The sequence below is a fragment of the Neoarius graeffei genome, chromosome 2 (assembly GCF_027579695.1).
Source record: "Neoarius graeffei isolate fNeoGra1 chromosome 2, fNeoGra1.pri, whole genome shotgun sequence".
NCBI classification, from domain to species: Eukaryota; Metazoa; Chordata; class Actinopteri; order Siluriformes; family Ariidae; genus Neoarius; species Neoarius graeffei.
The window spans coordinates 74043280-74066008 of record NC_083570.1 but is presented as its reverse complement, the minus strand read 5'-3'; the positions used below and the strand labels follow the sequence as shown (position 1 = coordinate 74066008).

General features: G+C 39.0%; 1 protein-coding gene across 4 annotated transcripts in view; it reads right to left on the bottom strand.

Moving 5' to 3' along the window:
- Window positions 1-1296: 1296 nt before the first annotated feature.
- The window catches only part of rpgrip1l (RPGRIP1 like), a 62204-nt gene continuing 40771 nt past the window's right edge, over window positions 1297-22729 (bottom strand). For all 4 annotated transcript variants that reach the window (XM_060914953.1, XM_060914951.1, XM_060914952.1 and 1 more), the window contains exons 22-26: window positions 8584-8681; window positions 6242-6428; window positions 4569-4653; window positions 4280-4416; window positions 1297-3209 (exon numbers count right to left, since the gene is read on the bottom strand). In XM_060914953.1, coding sequence (XP_060770936.1) covers window positions 3082-3209; window positions 4280-4416; window positions 4569-4653; window positions 6242-6428; window positions 8584-8681 — 635 coding nt within the window. In that variant the 3' untranslated portion in view covers window positions 1297-3081. The remainder of the gene's footprint in view (window positions 3210-4279; window positions 4417-4568; window positions 4654-6241; window positions 6429-8583; window positions 8682-22729) is intronic.

Sequence of the window (22729 nt, the reverse complement as noted above, 5' to 3'; positions counted from 1 at the left end):
ACACACCATGTCAGTCAATATCATGGATCAGTTAGACTGACAGACCAACGGTACAGCAAGTCAAATCCGTTAAATGCTCTGATCGTCCAGTTGCTAGCTATACTAATGAGTCAGGTGAATAAACGTATACGTGCACATGGACTTACAGTGACAGCCAAGAAGCAAAACTTAACACAGAACAGTTTTAATGAAATCGGACCACATAAACAGCTAAAAAACCAAATACATTTATGAATACTGACATTTCTAATTCAGTTAAACAATCTCTAAAACACAGTGGTGAAAAAATGGAATAAATATGACATTTGATTTGTGCTTTTGTACAAAAATAATGATCCTGTACAAAAATAATTGCATTCTCTTAACGAAAATGTCATAAGTGAAGCCTAGAAAATCTTATGTACCAAAGCAAGTGAACTTCATGAGAATCCAGTGCAGAACCAACAAGAGTTCAGCACAGGGAATGTATATACGCTATGGGGCAATGTGCGTGAAAATGGGCATTAGCATTTTAAAGAGATGGGTTAAATCCCATTAAATTCAGTTAAGTTTCCATTCCACATCTTCAATATAAAAACAGCCGTGTGGCATACAGCGGTTAATAAGACTTAACAGGCTTTTCATTAAGCGGTTATTAATGTGCTAAACATCATCAGCACATCAAACTGAGCACTGGAGGCTTTAGACCCACCGAGTAATACTCACATCATAATGAATGTCACACTGTAGGGGGAATGAAGCAAAGCCCTTCACTAGTATTCATTTGGAAGGGTATTTGATATGCCTTTTATTATCGCCTTTTGTTGTTTTAGAGGATTATAGAAAATGCTGTTTCTGAAGATAGAAAGAGGAAACATTATACACACAAAGTTAAGTCAAAAAGTTCTAAGACAAATTGAAAAAAATCTTTATTTATGAAAATAACAGCGATATTTCTCTACATATCCTCCATTTAAGTCAAAACACTTCTGCAAGCGATGTTTCCATCGGAGAATTCCTTCTCTGTAGAATTCTGGGGGATGTCTTTCACACCTTTTGAAATTATAACATCTGTCTTCAAACTTTTTGACTTACCTTCGTGTGTGTGTGTGTGTGTGTGTGTGTGTGTGTGTGTGTACACACACACACACATTATACATACACACATACAGACACACACACAGTGGTGCTTGAAAGTTTGTGAACCCTTTAGAATTTTCTATATTTCTGCATAAATATGACCTAAAACATCATCAGATTTTCACACAAGTCCTAAAAGTAGATAAAGAGAACCCAGTTAAACAAATGAGACAAAAATATTATACTTGGTCATTTATTTATTGAGGAAAATGAGCCAATATTACATATCTGTGAGTGGCAAAAGTATGTGAACCTTTGCTTTCAGTATCTGGTGTGACCCCCTTGTGCAGCTATAACTGCAACTAAACGTTTCCGGTAACTGCTGATCAGTCCTGCACACCGGCTTGGAGGAATTTTAGCCCATTCCTCCGTACAGAACAGCTTCAACTCTGGGATGTTGGTGGGTTTCCTCACATGAACTGCTCGCTTCAGGTCCTTCCACAACATTTCCATTGGATTAAGGTCAGGACTTTGACTTGGCCATTCCAAAACATTAACTTTATTCTTCTTTAACCATTCTTTGGTAGAACGACTTGTGTGCTTAGGGTCGTTGTCTTCCTGCATGACCCACCTTCTCTTGAGATTCAGTTCATGGACAGATGTCCTGATATTTTCCTTTAGAATTCACTGGTATAATTCAGAATTCATTGTTCCATCAATGATGGCAAGCCGTCCTGGCCCAGATGCAGCAAAACAGGCCCAAACCATGATACTACCACCACCATGTTTCACAGATGGGATAAGGTTCTTATGCTGGAATGCAGTGTTTTCCTTTTTCCCCAAACATAACGTGTCTCATTTAAACCAAAAAGTTCTATTTTGGTCTCATCCGTCCACAAAACATTTTTCTAATAGCCTTCTGGCTTGTCCACGTGATCTTTAGTAAACTGCAGACGAGCAGCAATGTTCTTTTTGGAGAGCAGTGGCTTTCTCCTTGCAACCCTGCCATGCACACCATTGTTGTTCAGTGTTCTCCTGATGGTGGACTCATAAACATTAACATTAGCCAATGTGAAAGAGGCCTTCAGTTGCTTAGAAGCTACCCTGGGGTCCTTTGTGACCTCGCCAACTATTACACGCCTTGCTCTTGGAGTGATCTTTGTTGGTCGACCACTCCTGGGAAGGGTAACAATGGTCTTGAATGGAGTGGAGTACAAACTCTTTAGAGATGGTTTTGTAATCTTTTCCAGCCTGATGAGCATCAACAATGCTTTTTTGGAGGTCCTCAGAAATCTCCTTTGTTCGTGCCATGATACACTTCCACAAACGTGTTGTGAAGATCAGACTTTGATAGATCCCTGTTCTTTAAATAAAACAGGGTGCCCATTCACACCTGATTGTCATCCCATTGATTGAAAACACTTGACTCTAATTTCACCTGCAAATTAACTGGCCGGCGAGGGCCTTTCTGTGCGGAGTTTGCATGTTCTCCCCGTGTCCGCGTGGGTTTCCTCCGGGTGCTCCGGTTTCCCCCACAGTCCAAAGACATGCAGGTTAGGTTAACTGGTGGCTCTAAATTGACCGTAGGTGTGAATGTGAGTGTGAATGGTTGTCTGTGTCTATGTGTCAGCCCTGTGATGACCTGGCGACTTGTCCAGGGTGTACCTCGCCTTTTGCCCGTAGTCAGCTGGGATAGGCTCCAGCTTGCCTGCGACCCTGTAGGACAGGATAAAGCGGCTTCAGATAATGAGATGAGAATGAGATCTCTGAAGATGAACATTACAGGTATGTCATCCCTGTTATGCTTTGAGAAAGAAAATCATAGATTCGTGAGTCTCAGTGTGTGACAATTTTATCAACAATTTTCCACCAGTTTCATGCACAACACACGATGACATCCACTATTCTGATTTCACCTGGCTCTGACACTGCAATGTTAACAAACCCACTAACTTCACCTGATTTATTCACATCAGTTTTTCTGACTGCTTCATCAGGCTGTGTACAGCTGTTCCTCTGCAATTATCTTTCCAACTCAAGCTTAGAGTGATCATGGTCTGGATCCTCCATGATGGATCGGAGAGCCTCCAGAGCTTCTACAGTCACCTTCAGGCTCCCCACTACTTCAGTGCTGTTCTGCACATCGACAACTACACACACAGACACACAGACACACACAGACACACACACACAAAACAATGTGGGAGAAACACAATAATGTGGGATAGCAAGTTATAGAAATTTATATCAAATCCTCGAATATATAAGGAACAAAAACACTTAAGGGTGTGCTGTTCCAGGATAGACAAATTTTCAATGAGTAATGAATGGCACATTGTACTTTTTATCTATTTATAGGTACATTTAATGCTGTGGAACATCTGCAAGAGAAGTTACTTCCTGTTATCACTTGCACTATAGCAACTATAAACTGTCATTCTGTCACCAGCCCCCCCCCCATAACACAAAGAAATAAGACATAAAACCCCCACTTGTAATTTTACTAAGAAAGCTGAAAGTCCAAAGTTAAAAAAGTTACTGATTTTTAAAAAATTGCTGACACTGGAGACTCCTTACATAAATATAGTAAGAGACCTGTGCAGGTCTGAGCTCAGCCTTTGTCTGATTGGGAGATAGAATTGACGGTACATAAATAGAAAAAATACGCCGCTCAGAAATATAATCAACGCTAGGATTCAAACCGACGTTGCAAAACCTGTCCCTTTCCTGGACAACGCTTTAGACTGTTCGGACACGGAAGATTACATTGCAAACTGAGGTTGTATAATGTGGCACTTATATAATCAGTGCGCAGTGGCGCCACACCGCGACTGTGGAATCGCTACCTGAGGCCGGCACGCCAATTACATTCTTAAACACACTCAAACTCGGTTAAACATACACATACAGACAGGTGCCTCTGTAGGCTTCAGCCAAAGGCTGAGCCATAAAATAATGTCTTCATACAGAAACCTTCGCCATACCAATGACTACAAATGACTACATTTTTCTTTGTTAAATAACATGATTTTTGATCCAAATACTACTGGACTGAGATGACACAGAACACCATGCAAGCTGCTGCAAAGGAGCTGCTACGATAGATATAACACATTTGGATCATAGATGGAATAAAATGGACATAATTCATTTATACTTTGCATAGTCGTGCGCTGATCAGACAGACACACCTGTATCAAAGCCAAACACAAAAACTCACCATCAAGGCTGATGTCTATCATGTCCCTCTGCTTCATCAGAATGTCAGAGATCCGAAAATAGGCCACACCCACATCCTCACACTCCTTTTCCTGCTCCTCTTCCTCAGGCGGATCGCTCACGACCGTGAACCTGATGCTGAAACAGCCAGTCAGATTCCCTGTCACACAACCATTCACTAAACACTCATTTAAAGTCAATTATTAAAAAATATAATGAATATAAGCAAATAGTGCAACTTGTAGTTAAACCAGGCCAATTAGGCAGAAAAAAAGGGGAAATATCTATACTTCTCTAGCTTTCGGTTCCTGCCTTCTAGTACTGCTTTAAGCATGTGGCGTCTGGCCTGGTTTTTCTCCACATCCACATGGATCACTGTCAACACACACACACAGACACACACAGACACACCAAATGTGTTAGAGGAGTCTAATAAAAACACTTAACATGGTGAAACTTCATAAATCAATTCACAAATGAAACACTAAATATAATATTAATAAATTAACAGACATTTGTAATTGCTTGTTTAATATAAAAGCAGTCAGTCACAGGGAAAAACGTATAATTATTCGTCATAGTTTAGTAGCAAGAATTTAAAGGATTTAAAACTCCATCCTGAATGACTTGCAGAGCAATATTTACAATTAATAATTAATTATTAAATGTAATGAATAATTAACATCAGTTGTGTATGATCTATTTAATGATTAATGCTGACTTGACTTTTTTGGTTTAAACTTCTTTCATCAACAAGTTGGTCTTTGATTAATGCTGTTGAACATTACCCACAATGCCGTTTGACTACCTGCTGACAATGGGAATTAGCTTTCATGTTAATACTGCCACCTTGTAGATTACTAACTAGCTAAACGGCATTTCTGCTGTTACTCACTGTGACTGATTTGCATTCTTGATCTTTGCATTCAGCCTTAGCTGTGTCCTCTACTTCTACACTGAATTTATCATTAATATGACATTGAACATGGCTGGAAAATGGTGACTGAGAAAAGAAGCTCTTGGTCTGGTTTTTTGGGAATTTTTTTTCTCCTCATCAGCATGGTAGAATTACTCCTAACTTTTCACAGGAATAAAGAAAAGACAGCAACAACCAACAAATTTGTAGCAGAATTGCCTTTTTGCTCACAAAAATTTTAATATAAACATATATAACATGATTCAGAATGGAGTTTTTCTTTAACGTGGTTTAAAGTTGCTCCAAGTAAAACCTCGGCAAGCATAAAGCTCCTACTAGCTAACTGTTGGTGTCTGAAGTCTAGACTTTATGACTATCATAAATAGGGTGCATCATTTAACTAATGAGTATTATTCTATCCACATTCACTGGATATGAGCAATTGCGTGCTCTGATTGGCTACTCTACTACGAGGTTATCAGCTCATATACCATGAGTAGAGAAAAACAAAATGGCGGCGCATGTTGCTGAACCAACCGAAGACGAAATAAAAACTACTCGAAAACAAAACCCCCAAAAATATTTTTTTAAAAAAGCAACAAAATATGGAATAAAAGGATTTTATGGTAAGAAAATTTTTTTTAATTATTTTTCAAGAATTATTATTATAGCATTTTTCACAAATTTGCTGCTGTCATTTCGCTGGTTTGTTTACATTCTAAGCGGAAATGATTTTGTCGGACGTTTTGTATAAAGTTTTTATTTATCAAATTTGCAAAAAATTACAAAAAAAAAAGCTCTGTTTCTCAAAATCCAGTGAATGTGGATAGAATAAAACAGTTATTCCACTCAATCTCGTCGTACATGGCTTATAACCAACTCGGCACTACGCGCCTCGTCAGCTATCAGCTCATGTACGACTTGATTTCGTGGAATAACTGTTAAATATATTAAACACAAATTCTGACAGACACACTCATCCCATGATTTTTGTCAGAATAAATGCTGTGTGTAAGTAGGTGTGTGTGTTCAGCTGTCTGTGCACACCATGGCTGTAGTTGTAGTAGATGCTGTGTCCAGGCAGTGGTTTGGGCAGCGACAGTGGCGTCTCCTCTGAAGGCAGGTCCAGAAAATAAAACTCCACAAACAGCCTGACCACACTAGAGTCCGTAGAGACCCTGGAGTTTGGCTTCAGGTTCAGAGACACAACCTCCACACGGATCCGCTCAGATGGCTAACAGAACAAGACAACACGGCACAGTCCTTCAGATTTGTTCCTTCATTCTGACAAGTGGATTTGGTGTGCTGACCAGCAAATATCATTTTACATGAATGCCTTAAAAGAGTACATCTTTTTATTTTAATTCTACAAAACAAAGCTATTTCTAAAAGCTACACACAACCTCACCAGAAGCAGCATTAACAAAAAGAGTTATGTTGATTGTTGTGCCTGCATCACATAACAGATTTCCATCCTAACACCAAGAGACACTCTTCATATTTTATATGCGGCAGATCAGCTTCCAACAGTGTTGGACTATTAAGAATGATAGCCATAATATAGACAATATCTTTTTCACAGAGATGACACATTGTCCATAGGGAGTGTCTGAGTTGCAATGATGGATGCACTTGAAGCTATTTGTCTCTGACTCGTGTCAGTCCATCAAGCATCCAGTCCAGCTTTCAGCTTTAAGAGCTTTCACCATGAAGACTGTCAGTTAAGAGTTTGGTTTAGAAGCTGTCTGTCTTTCTGGATCTCTCATCTGTCTCATCATATAGATTCCTTCAGCCCTCTCTCCATCACTTGTCATTCTGTTTCTTGTCCAATTTTCCAACTGCAAGATGAAGTCAGTGTTGAGTGACTTTATGGCAGTTGGTTGTGTGATCTAACACCTCTTATGGGATCAGAATAATGCTGCAAGTATCACTCACAAAGACATTCTTATGCTTACATCTCAGTCAGTGATGGAAAGTCACAACTCATGCCAAGTTCTTTGGCCGGGACTACAGGCAAAAAATAACTGGTTACAACCTGCTATCAAGTCAAGCTTTTTTAAAAAAAAAAACCCTCTCATACAAGCAAAATCTGATTCTTACTCCTAAATATCCCACCACCAATATCTGGAAAATATTCAACCACCGATAATTTTAAATTAATGAAAAACTAATGTACTGTTACTATTATTATCCAAAAGCAGACCATCAACCACTGATTGTTTTATACAGAAGTAAAACATGAAAGCAATATAAAAAAGTTAGAACATTAAAATCAATGTAAGGTCAGATTTCAGTCACATCACTTGATGCTAGAAAGAGTTATAATATTACATTATCTTAAATAATTCTTAACATTCTAAAATCACATTTTAAATTAAGATTCTTTGTATTAGCATTAACTTTCATTTCATCCTTTGCATGAACATTAGCGGAGATTAACAAATCATGAACTTCAGAATTAATTAACCATAAGGAATGTTAATAAAGTAACAAAATCAACACGTGTATGATGCTTGTTTAAACGTTAACAAAATACACCAGCTCCGAGTAATGGTTTGTCAATACGTGACTAAAAATAAGTCCACATAAACAGCAAAAATTAAGATTTTTCCTTAATGTTGATAGTTTACTGAATTCTGGTCTCCGTGTGTAAATACTAAAATTTGGTTTTCAGTCTCAGTTCTGAGTATTTCTGTTACAAACTCAAACATATTAATTAAGGTGTTGGTTCATATAAGTCATTGATTTACTTCATGAAAACTGGTTATGCAAATGTTGATTGGTTGAGTTTGCTTATTATTTGGGGGAAAAAAAATTACTGAATAATACAAGTCTTAGCTACTTATTTAACGTGACTGGTAGTGTATTAATGCGAGAGAAGACTACTGCAGTCATAACTCAATTATTTATATAAAAGTATGTACTGTTATATTGTTGAATTTATATGTTTGCAAACTATTACACAAGTTCTTTACATAATTCATATATAAACTTGGCATTATTAAAGAAAACTATTCTCAAACTGAGTAATTATTAATCTAGTGTGACCTTCACCTAGAAATGTGCAAGAGTTTTCGCAAAAGCAAGTAAATCCTTGTCAATTTTATAACCAATTTTAACAGAAACATGATCCATATACAGGAAGAACTCATTGACAACCTGCAACTTTACTTCCTATAACTGAAGTTAACTTCACCATAAGTGAAAGTTGTTTCTCTCCTCAGCTGGAGTCTCATTATCAGTGTGAAGGCCAACTTCTTTCAGGCCATTCTTGTTTGTATGCTGTGTTAAAATCTTTAGGCTTCTGATAAAAACAGTCTGGATGTAAGTGAAATAACCTTGATGAGTCCTTCCTTATTGCTTGAACAGACTCACACAGTAGTACACACCTGTTTCCTGGCCTGGGTAGACCGAGCAGGCACGATGCAATCATCGCTGTCTGAAAGGATCGATTCACTCAGATCTGAGCACACCGCTGGCAGTATGTCTGGAGAAATAAAGAAAAAGAGAGAACAACTGCATTAAAAAGCACAATGGCTACGTTGGCTGGAAAGCATGAAGAGACAAACAAGGGATTGGGTGAAATATTGAGAGCATGAGGGCACTCTCCTTCTCTCACCACAATAACAACACTACCCCATAGGCCAGCAGAAGATAAGAGTGACATGCTGAACAACATGACTTTTAAAGAGACCCTTTTGGTCAAGGTCAACAGCATTAACAATTATGTTGTTGGCTGCCAAGAGACAATATATCATGCATGGTATTGGCAATAGCTTGTGCAATATTTATGGGTTTTTTTTTTAAATCTCACATTTCTGTAAGAAGGCCTTCCCTTCACCAAGGCCTGGCAAACAACAGAGCAGGGACTTTTCCACATGGAAGTAAACACAAAGCCAGAAAACAATTGATTTCCCATGAATGCATGTGGGATTTAATATACAACAGTTGAAGCAGGGCTTCTAGGAGTGCAGAAACCTACTGCAAAACTTGCGGGGGGGATTAAAACACCATTGAGAAATACAGGAAAAACAAGTAAGCATTCAGAAACAAAATTAAGTATCCTAACAAATCAGATAATGAATTAACTGAAACAAAGAACATATAACATGTTTTTTCTTGGCCTTTAGTGACATCACACTTACACACTTGCGCCACTTCAACTGAGGTTCAGTTGTAGCGCATTTCAAATACAAATGGCCACTATGTTTACGAACCATTAAAACTGTAAAGAGTTGGACCAACATACAGTTTCTCCATAGCTTTTAATTACAGCATATAATCTACACCAGTAAATTACTAAAGTGGTGCTTGAAAGTTTGTGAACCCTTTAGAATTTTCTATATATTTCTGCATAAATATGACCGAAAACAACATCAGATTTTCACACAAGTCCTAAAAGTAGATAAAGAGAACCCAGTTAAATAAAGAGACTTAAAAAAATACTTGGTCATTTATTTATTGAGGAAAATGATCCAATATTACATATCTGTGAGTGGCAAAAGTATGTGAACCTCTAGGATTAGCAGTTAATTTGAAGGTGAAATTAGAGTCAAGTGTTTTCAATCAATGGGATGACAACCAGGTGTGAGTGGCCACCCTGTTTTATTTAAAGAACAGGGATCTATCAAAGTCTGATCTTCACAACACATGTTTGTGGAATTGTATCATGGCACGAACAAAGGAGATTTCTGAGGACCTCAGAAAAGGCGTTGTTGATGCTCATCAGGCTGGAAAAGGTTACAAAACCATCTCTAAAGAGTTTGGACTCCACCAATCCACAGTCAGACAGATTGTGTACAAATGGAGGAAATTCAAGACCATTGTTACCCTCCCCAGGAGTGGTTGACCAACAAGGATCACTCCAAAAGCAAGGCGTGTAATAGTCGGCGAGGTCACAAAGGACCCCAGGGTAACTTCTAAGCAACTGAAGGCCTCTCTCACATTGGCTAATGTTAATGTTCATGAGTCCACCATCAGGAGAACACTGAACAACAATGGTGTGCATGGCAGGGTTGCAAGGAGAAAGCCACTGCTCTCCAAAAAGAACATTGCCACTCATCTGCAGTTTGCTAAAGATCACGTGGACAAGCCAGAAGACTACTGGAAAAATGTTTTGTGGACAGATGAGACCAAAATAGAACTTTTTGGTTTAAATGAGAAGCATTAGATGTTTGGAGAAAGGAAAAACACTGCATTCCAGCATAAGAACATTATCCCATCTGTGAAACATGGTGGTGGTAGTGTCATGGTTTGGGCCTGTTTTGCTGCATCTGGGCCAGGACGGCTTGCCATCATTGATGGAACAATGAATTCGGAATTATACCAGCAAATTCTAAAGGAAAATGTCAGGACATCTGTCAATGAACTGAATCTCAAGAGAAGGTGGGTCATGCAGCAAGACAACGACCCTAAGCACACAAGTCGTTCTACCAAAGAATGGTTAAAGAAGAATAAAATTAATATTGTGGAATGGCCAAGTCAAAGTCCTGACCTTAATCCAATGGAAATGTTGTGGAAGGACATGTGAGGAAACCCACCAACATCCCAGAGTTGAAGCTGTTCTGTACGGAGGAATGGGCTAAAATTCCTCCAAGCCAGTGTGCAGGACTGATCAACAGTTACCGGAAATGTTTAGTTGCAGTTATTGCTGCACAAGGGGGTCACACTAGATACTGAAAGCAAAGGTTCACATACTTTTGCCACTCACAGATCTGTAATATTGGATCATTTTCCTCAATAAATAAATAACCAAATATATTATTTTTGTCTCATTTGTTTAACTGGGTTCTCTTTATCTACTTTTAGGACTTGTGTGAAAATCTGATGATGTTTTAGGTCATATTTATGCAGAAATATAGAAAATTCTAAAGGGTTCACAAACTTTCAAGCACCACTGTAGGTGCAACATTGTCCCTTTATAAATCCAGCAACAAAACCCACAACCATAACAAAATGACCTTTTTCTGTTTTTGCAGGCAGATTTGTTGAATGAGAGCCCCAAGCAGCAGAGCAGTGCATGTTGATTTGTTAACTTGTCTGCTGTTACAATTCAGAGAAACGTTAATTAAATTCAGTATGTACTACTCAAAGGGAAGATTGTGGCTAAGATTGTGGCTGGAGTGCTTTCAGCAGAAAAAGTGTCAGTAATGTTTGGTTTTAAGGTGATGAAAAATGTCTATCTGTGAGAAAAAGTACTAATCATTGATCACTTTAAAAGGTGCTGACTGCAAAGTCATCTGAAATTTTCAACTTTTTTATTTTGTATGGCATTTTCCTACATCTCGCAAGAACAATATCATGTGGACAAGAAGTGATCGTTTTGTTGTACTGAGAGTTGCTTTTCTCCATTTTGAGACCAAATATGGCCCTACGGAAACAGCCGAACGTGAGGAGCTTTAACTAATTAGCATAACTATGGAACTGCGTCACACCAAGATGGCAGCGCACGAAAAACATCATGACTCTGCATCAATCTCGGAGAGTTTTCAGTCACAGGTATGTAATTTGTGGTTGACGTTCAGGAATAGACCTGTGAAACAAAAGACAAATATATATTTTCTCTGTTACTGCTTTTGTGTTATCATTTCTTTCTCTGTAAGATCAAAACATTAGGTGTATAACTCCATACTCGCTACCGTGGAGTCAAGGCCATGCATTCTAAGGCTAAGATAGCTAAGTGCTAGCTAGAATGATTTAGTTATCTGTCTAGAAAAACAACGACATCTAACCTTGCTCTATCTTGCAGTTGCACTCACTAGGTAGGCTTTCCTTTTCTTTTCCGCTGGCTTTCAGCTGGTGGGAGAGCCGAGTCTGCCAAGTTTGCCCATGCCGACTTGTTTTGGTTAAAAGTAGGTCAAACACACTCCACGGTGGTCACATGATTGTTGCTCACTTGCTTCGGCAATCTCCAGAATTGTAAAATGCGGGATGCATTTTATCTCAGCAAAACATTTACACACAGAATACACAGTATGTGCAGCAGCGAAACATCTCGAAACTCCAACAGCAATAGAACATTTTCCCAGAATTCAACTTTGCAGTCAGCGCTTTTAAGCAAAACTATTTGCTATAGGTCTCTACATTATGTGTCTGCTCAGGACACACTTAACGATTGCTTACTGTGAGACATGTGAAGCCAGCCACAAATGCATCTTTCCAAGCTGCTGCTCATGTGGCATCACAGGGCAGTTGGAACACATTTGGAGGAAAAAGCTAACCAACCTCTTCCACATGCATGAGCTCTTAGATGCTCACGATTGGCTAGTGGCACAGTGACAGATGCGAGAGTCTGCCATCCCTCCTACCCAGTCAGCATGGGCAATTTTGCTCCTGGGTGGCTGTGACATCGTCAGGGTTCAAACTCAATCTCCTGATGAATGATTTTCTGTTCCACCTCGTTTTCCAACAGTCTAACCCCACCACGAGCACCACAACAAACTTCATGAAAACTGGCCAAATGTACAACTACATCAATGAAACATGGGGGACGGAGCCAACCACAGCTGATGTAGGTGTAACTGCAACACAATCAACAGGGGTATGAGACAGTGGGACAGTGAATAAACGCCAATCAGTCTTTTTTCTATGAAAAGACAGGTTGCATAATCATGTGTGATTATGCCATTGGAAGTTGATTTCTATGAACTTAACACCACATATGCATCTTATGCACATCATATGGATGTTAAAATGGAAGTATAACTGCTGTGAGAGACATACACACTATCCAATTTCATAGAAACACCTGTATACCTGTTCATACATGCAGTTATCCAATCAGCCAAATCATGTGGCAGCAGCACAATGCATAATATCATGCAGATACAGGTCAAGAGCTTCAGTTAACGATGTTTACATCAAATATCAGAAAGAAGAAAAAGTGCGAGTCTGTGACTTTAACCATGGCATGGGTGTTGGTGCCAGCTGGGCTGATTTGTCCTTCAGAAACTGCTGACCGCCTGGGATTTTCACACGCAACAGTCTCTAGAGTTTACACAGAATGGTATGAAAAACAAAAAAAAGATTGAGTGAGGGACAGTTTTGTGGGTGGAAACACCCTGTTAAGAGAGGGCAGAGGAAAATGGCCAGACCGAGCTGTTAAGAAGGATACAGTAACTCATAAATCACTCTGTGGTGAACAGAAAACAGTTGAAGATTAGAGGGGGAAAAATCACCCGGTCTATTTCCAATCTTCAGCTGTGAGTCTGTGCCTATGAAAGCTTCAGCCTTAAGACATGCTTTTCTGCTCACCAGAGTTGTAAAGAGTGCAAATTTGAGTTACTATAGACTACTTCTCAGTTCAGACCAGTCTAGTCATTCTCCCCTGATCTCGGTCATCAACAAGGTATTTCAGCCTGCAGACTCTCTGTAAATAAGAGGTTTTTTGTTTTTTCACACCATTCTGTGCAAACTCCAGAGACTTGTGTGTGAAAATGCCAGATGATCAGCAGTTTATGAAATACTCAAACCAGTCCATGTGGTGCCAACATGACCTGATGTGTATGGGTGGGTGGATGGATGGAAGGATGGAAGGAAGGAAGGAAAACTTTATTCATCACACACTTGTGAAATTCCTCTCTGCATTTAACCCATCTGAAGCAGTGAACACACATGCACACACACGTGAGCAATGAGCACACACGCATACCCAGAGCAGTGGGCAGCCATGCTAACAGCGCCTGGGGAGCAGTTGGGAGTTAGATGCCTCGCTCAAGGGCACCTCAGCCCAAAGCCGTCCCATATTAACCTAACCTATATTCATTCTATCCACATTCACTGGATATGAGCGATCACACGCTCTGATTGGCTACTCTACTACTAGGCCATCAGCTCATATACTGTGAGTAGAGAAAAACAAAATGGCGGCGCGTGTTGCTGAACCAACCAAGTACAAAATAAAAACCCTACTCGAAAACAAAACCCCCCAAAATACAAAAAAAGCAACACAATATGGAATAAAAGTATTTGATGGCAAGAACATCTCTTTTTTCATTTTTAAAGAATTATTATTATAGCATTTTTTACAAATTGCTACTGTCATTTCGCTGGTTTGTTTACATTCTAAGCAGAAATTATTTTGTTGAACGTTTTATATAATGTTTTTATTGCTCAATTTTGCAAAAAATAAAAATAAAAATGCTGTTTCTCAAAATCCAGTGAATGTGGATAGAATAAAACAATTATTCCACTCAATCTTGTTGTACATGGCTAATAGCTGACGAGGTGTGTATGTACGACTCGATTTCGTGGAATAACTTATATAAGTGAGCGAAGCAAATGAGTGATATATTTTTCAACATGAGAAAATAAACTTCATATCTTCATGCCACCGTGTGATGTTCTTTATATTATATAGACACAGCCACAAAAAATGCAAGTTAATCAAAAGAATTTTAATTTTGAACCGGTTCGCTATTTTGATAACACGCGTCTAGTCAGTGGGAAAACATTGGGAATGACATCAGAGTGAAATATTGGGAATTATTATACATACAGGACACTTTCTCGATGGAATAAAAGCATGTATTCTATTCCCTTCTAGCAGGTTTCATTAATTTAGTTTGATAGCATGCAATATTGTTAGCATATCGTTTATCCTACATGTATTACGTCAGTCTACCCAATGGAGAATGAGCGTTGAATATGGTTTACGATATTGCATGGTTGTCAAGACAACATGACATCACATGTCAGAGCTGATGCGAATATTCACTGAAAAAGTTTTCTGCTGCATATGCGCAGAATCATTTCTTTGTCCACTGGGAAAGAGAAAGATGTGTTGAACACCTGAAAGGCTATCAAAACTTCATTAGATATTCTTCATGCATATTTACAAGAGAAAAACATACCAATGGACATCAAAAAACTGGAAAAAAAGACAAAGTCAAAGACGTAAAACTTCCACACTAGCAAGTGACTGTAACAATTTGCAAACAAACATGGCCACCAGGTTTGCTTTGTTAAATACAGAAGTGTTTTGTGTTTAAGTGTTGTGATTGAAAGAAACATGTTACAGCAAAAATTCTCAAAAATGTTATTTATTTACTTTTTATCATTTGTCCCTTGTCGTGGACATCAGGTCTTTTTCAATCACAAAATGTAATAATGTAACATGATATTGGTTTAATTTTCATGTAGATTTTTATTAAAATGTATTTAAATTTCATGAACATGAAAAATCTGTCACAGCTCGCTGAATTGGCTGTAACTGGGACCCATGGTCTTTGCAGCCCAGTACATCCGGATCCTAGGGTATCCAAGACATGCCATGTACATAGAGATGCCAAATAATGTCTTAAGCTCCTCTGGAGTGGTTTTAAGGCTGCCTCCAGGGATGAATACTCCTCTGGTTTGTGTGTGCTAACATTTCTTCAAAGACCTGGTCATCTATGCACAGTGCCTTGCAAAAATATTCACACACACACACACACACACCTCTGGCTTTTTACCTATTTTGTTACATTACAAACTGTAATTTAAATGTTTTTAATCTGAATTTTATGTAATGGATCTGCACAAAATAGCCTAAGTTGGTGAAGTGAAATGAGAAAAAAATATTTTAAAAATTTTAAAAATAAAAAACTGAAAATTGGCATCTGTGGTTGGTAGAAGAGAGCAACTGGACTTGCTTGAAAAGTCTTGAAGACGTTTTGCCTCTCGTCCGAAAGGCATCCTCAGTTCTGTCTGTCTAATAGGGAGTATCAAGTATTTATCCTCTCCAGGGTGCGATTTGTCAAAAAACCAGAAGGGGGGATGTTTTTTTTTTTAAATCATGAAACGTCACAAAACTAAGGTAACAATAGGCTAACAGCTCAATAACATCCGATGATATCAAATGAATAACACTGTGGCAGCGGGGGCGTGGTCAAGCATTGGTCTGTGACAGGAGGGCGGAGTCAGGGAAGGTAAGTGGCAGAATCACTACACCTGTCGTTAATTCATGTGTTTGTGTGTCTTCCCAGTGACCGCGCCCTATTTAAGGAGAGAGAGCGAGAGCAGCGGGAGCTCTCTCCACAACTAGACGACTGATGTGTGTGCGTGTGTGAGAGTGCAGATAGAAGCTGAAAAGCTGAATAAAAGCGAGTTGTGTGAAATCAGTTCTGTCCTGCCGTCCTTCTGTCACAGACCGATGCTTGACCACGCCCCCGCTGCCACAAACACTAAATGAAAACGAACACTAAACCAGAGATAGTAAATTCATCTTCCTATCTCTCTGACTAAATACACTAACACACAACAAAGTTCGCATTGCTTGTCGCGTTGCTGTGATGTTTCTCTCCCTCCGGATTAAATGGACAGTGACTCGAAAAATCACTAAAATACATGAATACTAAATGAACAGTTTGCTCTGATGGCGCAGTTCATGTGGCCTTTTCTGCTTTCCCGTCGGTGCGCTATCCGCCGCGTTTCGCCCTTCTTTAATCCACATTTCTGCGAATTTCTCAGCAGGGAAGGAACACACGTCTGGCCCATTGACAGTGAGGAAAAGAAGGCTGTCAGTGTGGATACACATTCATTCTGTTGCGCTCATCAGTAAGGATGTGATTCATGGCGCTAAATCCACGTTCACACTCTGGATATTGTTATTATCTACAATGTATCTATTTGCTGGGGACGTTCGTGAACATCAAAGCTGCCACTTCGGGTCATTTTGAAAGTGAGTGCAATGTAGACCATAGAAAACTGTGTCACAACATGCCTGTCATGTCAACTTTTTTTTTGGTTTGTTTGTTTTATTGACGAGGTTGTCCCCGAGGATTTTTTTTCAGCAGAGATAAAAACCAGAGGGGGGGGATGATCCCCCCCAGCAAATCGCACCCAGATCCTCTCATGGATCATCATAGAATCCGAATCAGAATGCTGATGGCTGCATTGTAGGTGGCTGATAGATGTCAGACACCCACCTCTGTTCAGTGATGGTCGTTCCAGGTTGACAAAAATGAACGGTCCTCTCTGGCTAAGATGTCTGCCAGTTTTCTGGAAGTCCTCTCATACTCCCGCACCAGTCGAAGGGAACTCATCCCAAAGTGCGTAGAAACATATCTGTGAAGATACTCAGTCATCCAGGTACATAGTAATCTGTGGTTGGTAGAAGAGAGCAACTGGACTTGCTTGAAAAGTCTTGAAGACGTTTTGCCTCTCGTCCGAAAGGCATCCTCAGTTCTGTCTGTCTAATAGGGAACGACCATCACTGAACAGAGGTGGGTGTCTATGACATCTATCAGCCACCTACAATGCAGCCATCAGCATTCTGATTCGGATTCTATGATGATCCATGAGAGGATAAATACCTGATACTCCCTATTAGACAGACAGAACTGAGGATGCCTTTCGGACGAGAGGCGAAACGTCTTCAAGACTTTTCAAGCAAGTCCAGTTGCTCTCTTCTACCAACCACAGATTACTATGTACCTGGATGACTGAGTATCTTCACAGATATGAAAATTGGCATGTGCATATGTATTCATCCTCTTTGCTATGAAGCCCCTAAAAAGTTCTGGTGCAATCATTTACCTTCAGAAGTCAAATAATTAGTGAAATAAAGTCTACCTGTGTGCAATCTAAGTGTCACATGATCTGTCAGTATATACACACCTTATCTGAAAGGCCCCAGAGGCTGCAACACCACTAAGCAAGAGGCGCCACTAACCAAACAACACCATGAAGACTAATTATAAAAAATATCCCAAACTTTGAATATCCCCCAGAACACCATCAAATCCATCATCATCATCAATGAAACATGGTGGTTGGACCCTGGCTCTACAACACGACTAAACAAGCAACATGAAAACCAAGGAGCACTCCAAACAGGTCAGAGACTAAGTTGTGGAGAAGTATAGATCAGGGTTGGGTAATAAAAAATATCCCAACTTTGAATATCATTTTGTCCCTGCTCAGTCTCCTCGAAAGCTGACATGTCCTCCTCTGAGCTTTCACCTTCCTGCTCAACTGTCTGGCCCTCCTCCATATCATCTCCTGAAAGTCTGACTCTCCTTCCACAACTCTAAGCAAAATCTTCTCTGCCTCACTCAGCCCTCTGCTTCCTTAAGTATGGAAACAGGTTAAAAACAGGGGATAGTTAGTCCCACTGTCCACTACAAAGATCATTAGATAAAAGTTGTGTTTTCAAAAACACTTAAAATTACTGTGCACCTCTGAAAACTCACTAAATTAAAGTTAAGACTCTTATGCTGAATAAACAATTTGATTTTTAACAGTAGAAACATAGTAATTAGGAAAAAAAAATTACTTACCCCCTCTTGTTGCTATAAAACGTAGAAGCTGCAATGACGGCCATTTTGAAAAGAAAGTCCATGTGCTCTGTTAGCCACACACACAAGTGTGGTGTCTGTAGAAAGCTCAGGATATCTTCTTGACAGTTCATTAGGACTCTAACAGATTGCACAAATAGTAACTGACTAAGAGATCTCAGACTCATGTCCCCCACAGAGGCTGAAAATGAATTGCCGGAGCTGAGGATATTATATATTTATTCTATCCATATTAACTGGATATGAGCAATCGCATGCTCGGATTGGCTACTCTACAGTAGGCTAACAGCTCATATACCATGTGTAGAGAAAAAAATGGCGATGTTGCTGAACCAACTGAGGATGAAATAAAAACTCTCGAAAACAAAACTCCAAAAAATAAAAGAAAAAGCAACAAAATATGGACTTGAACATATTTAATGGTAAGACCGTATCTTTTATTTTTCAAGAATTATTATAGCATTTTTCACAAATTGCTACTGTCATTTCGCCAATTTGTTTACATTCTAAGCGGAACTGATTTTGTCAGACGTTTAGTATAAAGTTTTTATTTATTGAATTTGCAAAAAAAAAAAAAAAAATGCTCCGTTTCTCAAAATCCAGTGAATGTAGATAGAATAAAACAGTTATTCCATTCCATCTTGTCATACATGACTTGTAGCCAACTTGGCACTACATGTCTCGTTGGCTATCAATTTAATAGAATAATTATTTTATATATATATATATATATATATATATATATATATATATATATATATATATATATATATATTTTTTTTTTTTTTTTTTTTTTTTTAAATATATATATATATATATATATATATATATATATATATATATATATGCATTTGACATGGTAGATCATTCCATACTGTTACATCGACTGGAGCATTGGGTTGGATTTACTGGTATAGTAATCAACTGGTTAAAATCTTACCTACAACAAAGATTTTTTTATGTGGCCATTGGAGGCCACAGTTCATCACCCGTGTCCTTGAACTGTGGGGTTCCCCAGGGCTCAATCCTGGGACCATTACTATTCAACCTTTATATGCTCCCACTTGGACAAATTATTAAGAATAACTCAATAAACTTCCATAGCTATGCAGATGACACTCAGCTTTACTTAGCTATGTCACCTAATGACTATGCCCCTCTTGAGTCTCTTCATAGATGCATTGACCAAATTAACAAATGGATGTCTCACAATTTTCTTCAGCTGAACGCAGATAAAACTGAAGCAATTATATTTGGCAAAAAGGAGGAAAGGCTTAGGATTGCCACTGTTCTTGAAACTAAGGGGCTTAAAGCAAAGGATACTGTCAAAAACCTTGGTGTCCTTATTGACAGCGAACTTAACTTCAACAGTCATATGAAAGTGGTAAAAAAGTCTGCATTCTATCACCTAAAAAACATTTCTAAACTCAGGGGTCTCATGTCAAAACATGATCTAGAAAAACTTATTCATGCTTTCATCTCCAGTAGGGTTGATTACTGCAATAGCCGTTTGACAGGTCTTCCAAAAAAGACCATCAAAGAGCTTCAACTAATCCAAAATGCAGCAGCAAGGGTTCTTACAAGAACAAAAAGGGTAGTTCATATCACTCCAATCCTAAGGTCTCTGCACTGGCTTCCAGTGAGCTATAGAATTGACTTTAAAGCACTACTTCTTCTATTTAAAACATTAAATGGGATGGGACCCAGCTACCCACTGGATATGTTTCAATTATATGCACCAACTAGGTCTCTAACGCTACGTTCACACTGCAAGGCTTAATGCTCAATTCCGATTTTTTTGTGAAATCCGATTTTTTTGTGAGGTCGTTCACATTAACAAATATATGCGACTTGTATGTGATCCTCAGTATGAACAAAAAGCGACCTAAAAGTGTTCCGCATGCGCATTGCAGGATACGACAACGTCACACGCAGTGAGCATGGCCAGTGTTTACGGAAGTAAAACCGCCCGGTTGCGGTATGACCCATCCAATCTAGCTTGAATAGCTGTATCCCCCCAAATGGAAATCAGCTCCCTAACCTCTGCGTCCTTCCATTGAGAAGATTCAGAACCTTCACAGCCCGAAGCGTCCCTCGCATTGATGTCATGCGCAGGGGCGCAGATACGTTTTTTGAACTGGGGGGGGACAAAAAACTGGGGGGGGACAAAGCTGCCAGCAAACCAACCCCAACCCCGATATGCCTGTCAAACTTGTTGTGGGTTACCATAGCAACCAAGCTCGAGCTCGCAACCTGTGCAGTCTGCGCAGCTCAACCAACCGAATATCAGTCTTTGTTTTATGTGAGTTGTTGCAACTATGTATACACTGCTGTGCACCTCAATAAACCGAATGGTAATTAGTCTTTTGATTTTTCCGTGAGGTTTGCCTTATGCAAAGAAAGACAGCATAGACGTTTTTTCCTCCCTATAAGTGTGTGTGTGTGTGGGGGGGGACCGAACGAGGTGAATTTAAATCTGGGTGGGACGAGTCCCACCCTCTATCTGCGCCCGTGATTATGCGCCATGTTGTTGTAACTTTTTTTGAGAGACCCGCCGCTTACTTCAGCGCAGAATAGTGACGTTTGTGGCTTGTTGATGACGTGTAAGTCGGATGAATGCGACCTGGCGGTTCAGACTGAAGTTGCATATGAAAAGAGCAGATAGGAATCGGAATTAGGACCACATATCCAAACGGCCTGGGTCGGATTTGAAAAAATCGGATCTGTGTCGTTCATATTGTCAATAAAAGATCGGATACAGGTCACATATGGGCGAAAAGATCGGATTTGAGTCACTTCAGCCTGCAGTGTGAACGTAGCCTAAGATCACAAGAGAAAAACTTGCTAGTAATACCAGCTGTCAAAACGAAGTGTGGTGAAGCAGCCTTTAGTTGCTATGCTGCTAAGCTTTGGAACCAACTTCCAGATGATATCAAAAATGCTCCTACTGTTGTTAGTTTTAAATCCAGGCTCAAGACAAAGCTGTTTTCAGATGCTTTCACTTGATTAATTTTTACCTAAGTAATTAATTTCCTTTAACATACCATATTTTTCGGACTATAAGTCGCACTTTTTTTCATGGTTCGGCTGGCCATGCGACTTATACTCCGGTGCGACGTATATATGTTTTTGTTTTTTTTTTCACCGCGGAATAACTGGAGCTGATGCTGAGTCTGACGACAGCCACGCAGAAGAAGAGGAAACGGCGCTTCATCTGCCGCTGGAGTTGGCAGAGTTGTTCAGAAGCGACACCGAGGATGAGGAATTCAATGGATTTGCTGATTTGGAGTGAAATCGCCAGCTTGATAAACTTGATTGACCTGTGTTTTATTATTAATGATAGGCCTATAGTTATTTAAATAAGTTATGTAATGATTTTAGGCAGTGCTTAATTTGTGAAGTGGGAGGTCCCGGAACGCAGGAGGTGGGTGGGTCCGGCGACTCAAAAAAAAAAAAAAAAAGGCGGGGGATGGTTTACTATAACTTTACGCACATGCGCTTATTGTGTGTGTAAAATAATAATAATAATAATAATAATAATAATATCAGACATTATGATCTTAGAAAACGCTTTAGTGACAAACAGTTACAGACAGTAATATGTCGTGATATTATATTATAAAATATTAATTTTTATTAGTCTATATATTAAATTATATATTACATTTATCTTCTAAAATAACAGACTGTACTCATCACAACCGGTTTATTTCACCATTGGAGATCAGATCACACAAGACATGAGTTAAATGACTCATTTTAAGGATTTAAGTAGGGGATTTAAAAGCGGTTTTTTTTTTTTTTTCTAGACGGTTGTTTTTACTACCGTACCTGTCTTTGGAGATGATATACCTATAGCCTACTTGACCTCTGATTTGATGAAATAAAATTTGACAAAAATGAAGAATGACACTCCTCGATGATGACTACAGCTTTAATAACAAAGATGAAAGAGCCATGGGGCGATAATAAGCCCTACCGGTAAAAATAATCTAAAAGCAAACTGATTAATGCATCAGTAATAGGCTACTAATATTAGTTATAATAATAATATAGGCTATTAGTAATAACGATAGTGATAGTATTAAAGATAGTAGTAGATATTTAAAATAATCAGACTAGGCTACTTACAGGGCAAAGGGCGCGTTATCTCTGCTCAGCTGTTCGTTTATTAAATAAACAATGCAGTCGCGCAGTAACCACGCGCCGCTTATCAGATAGAATCACAGATTCTATGGATAGAATAACCCTTCAAAAA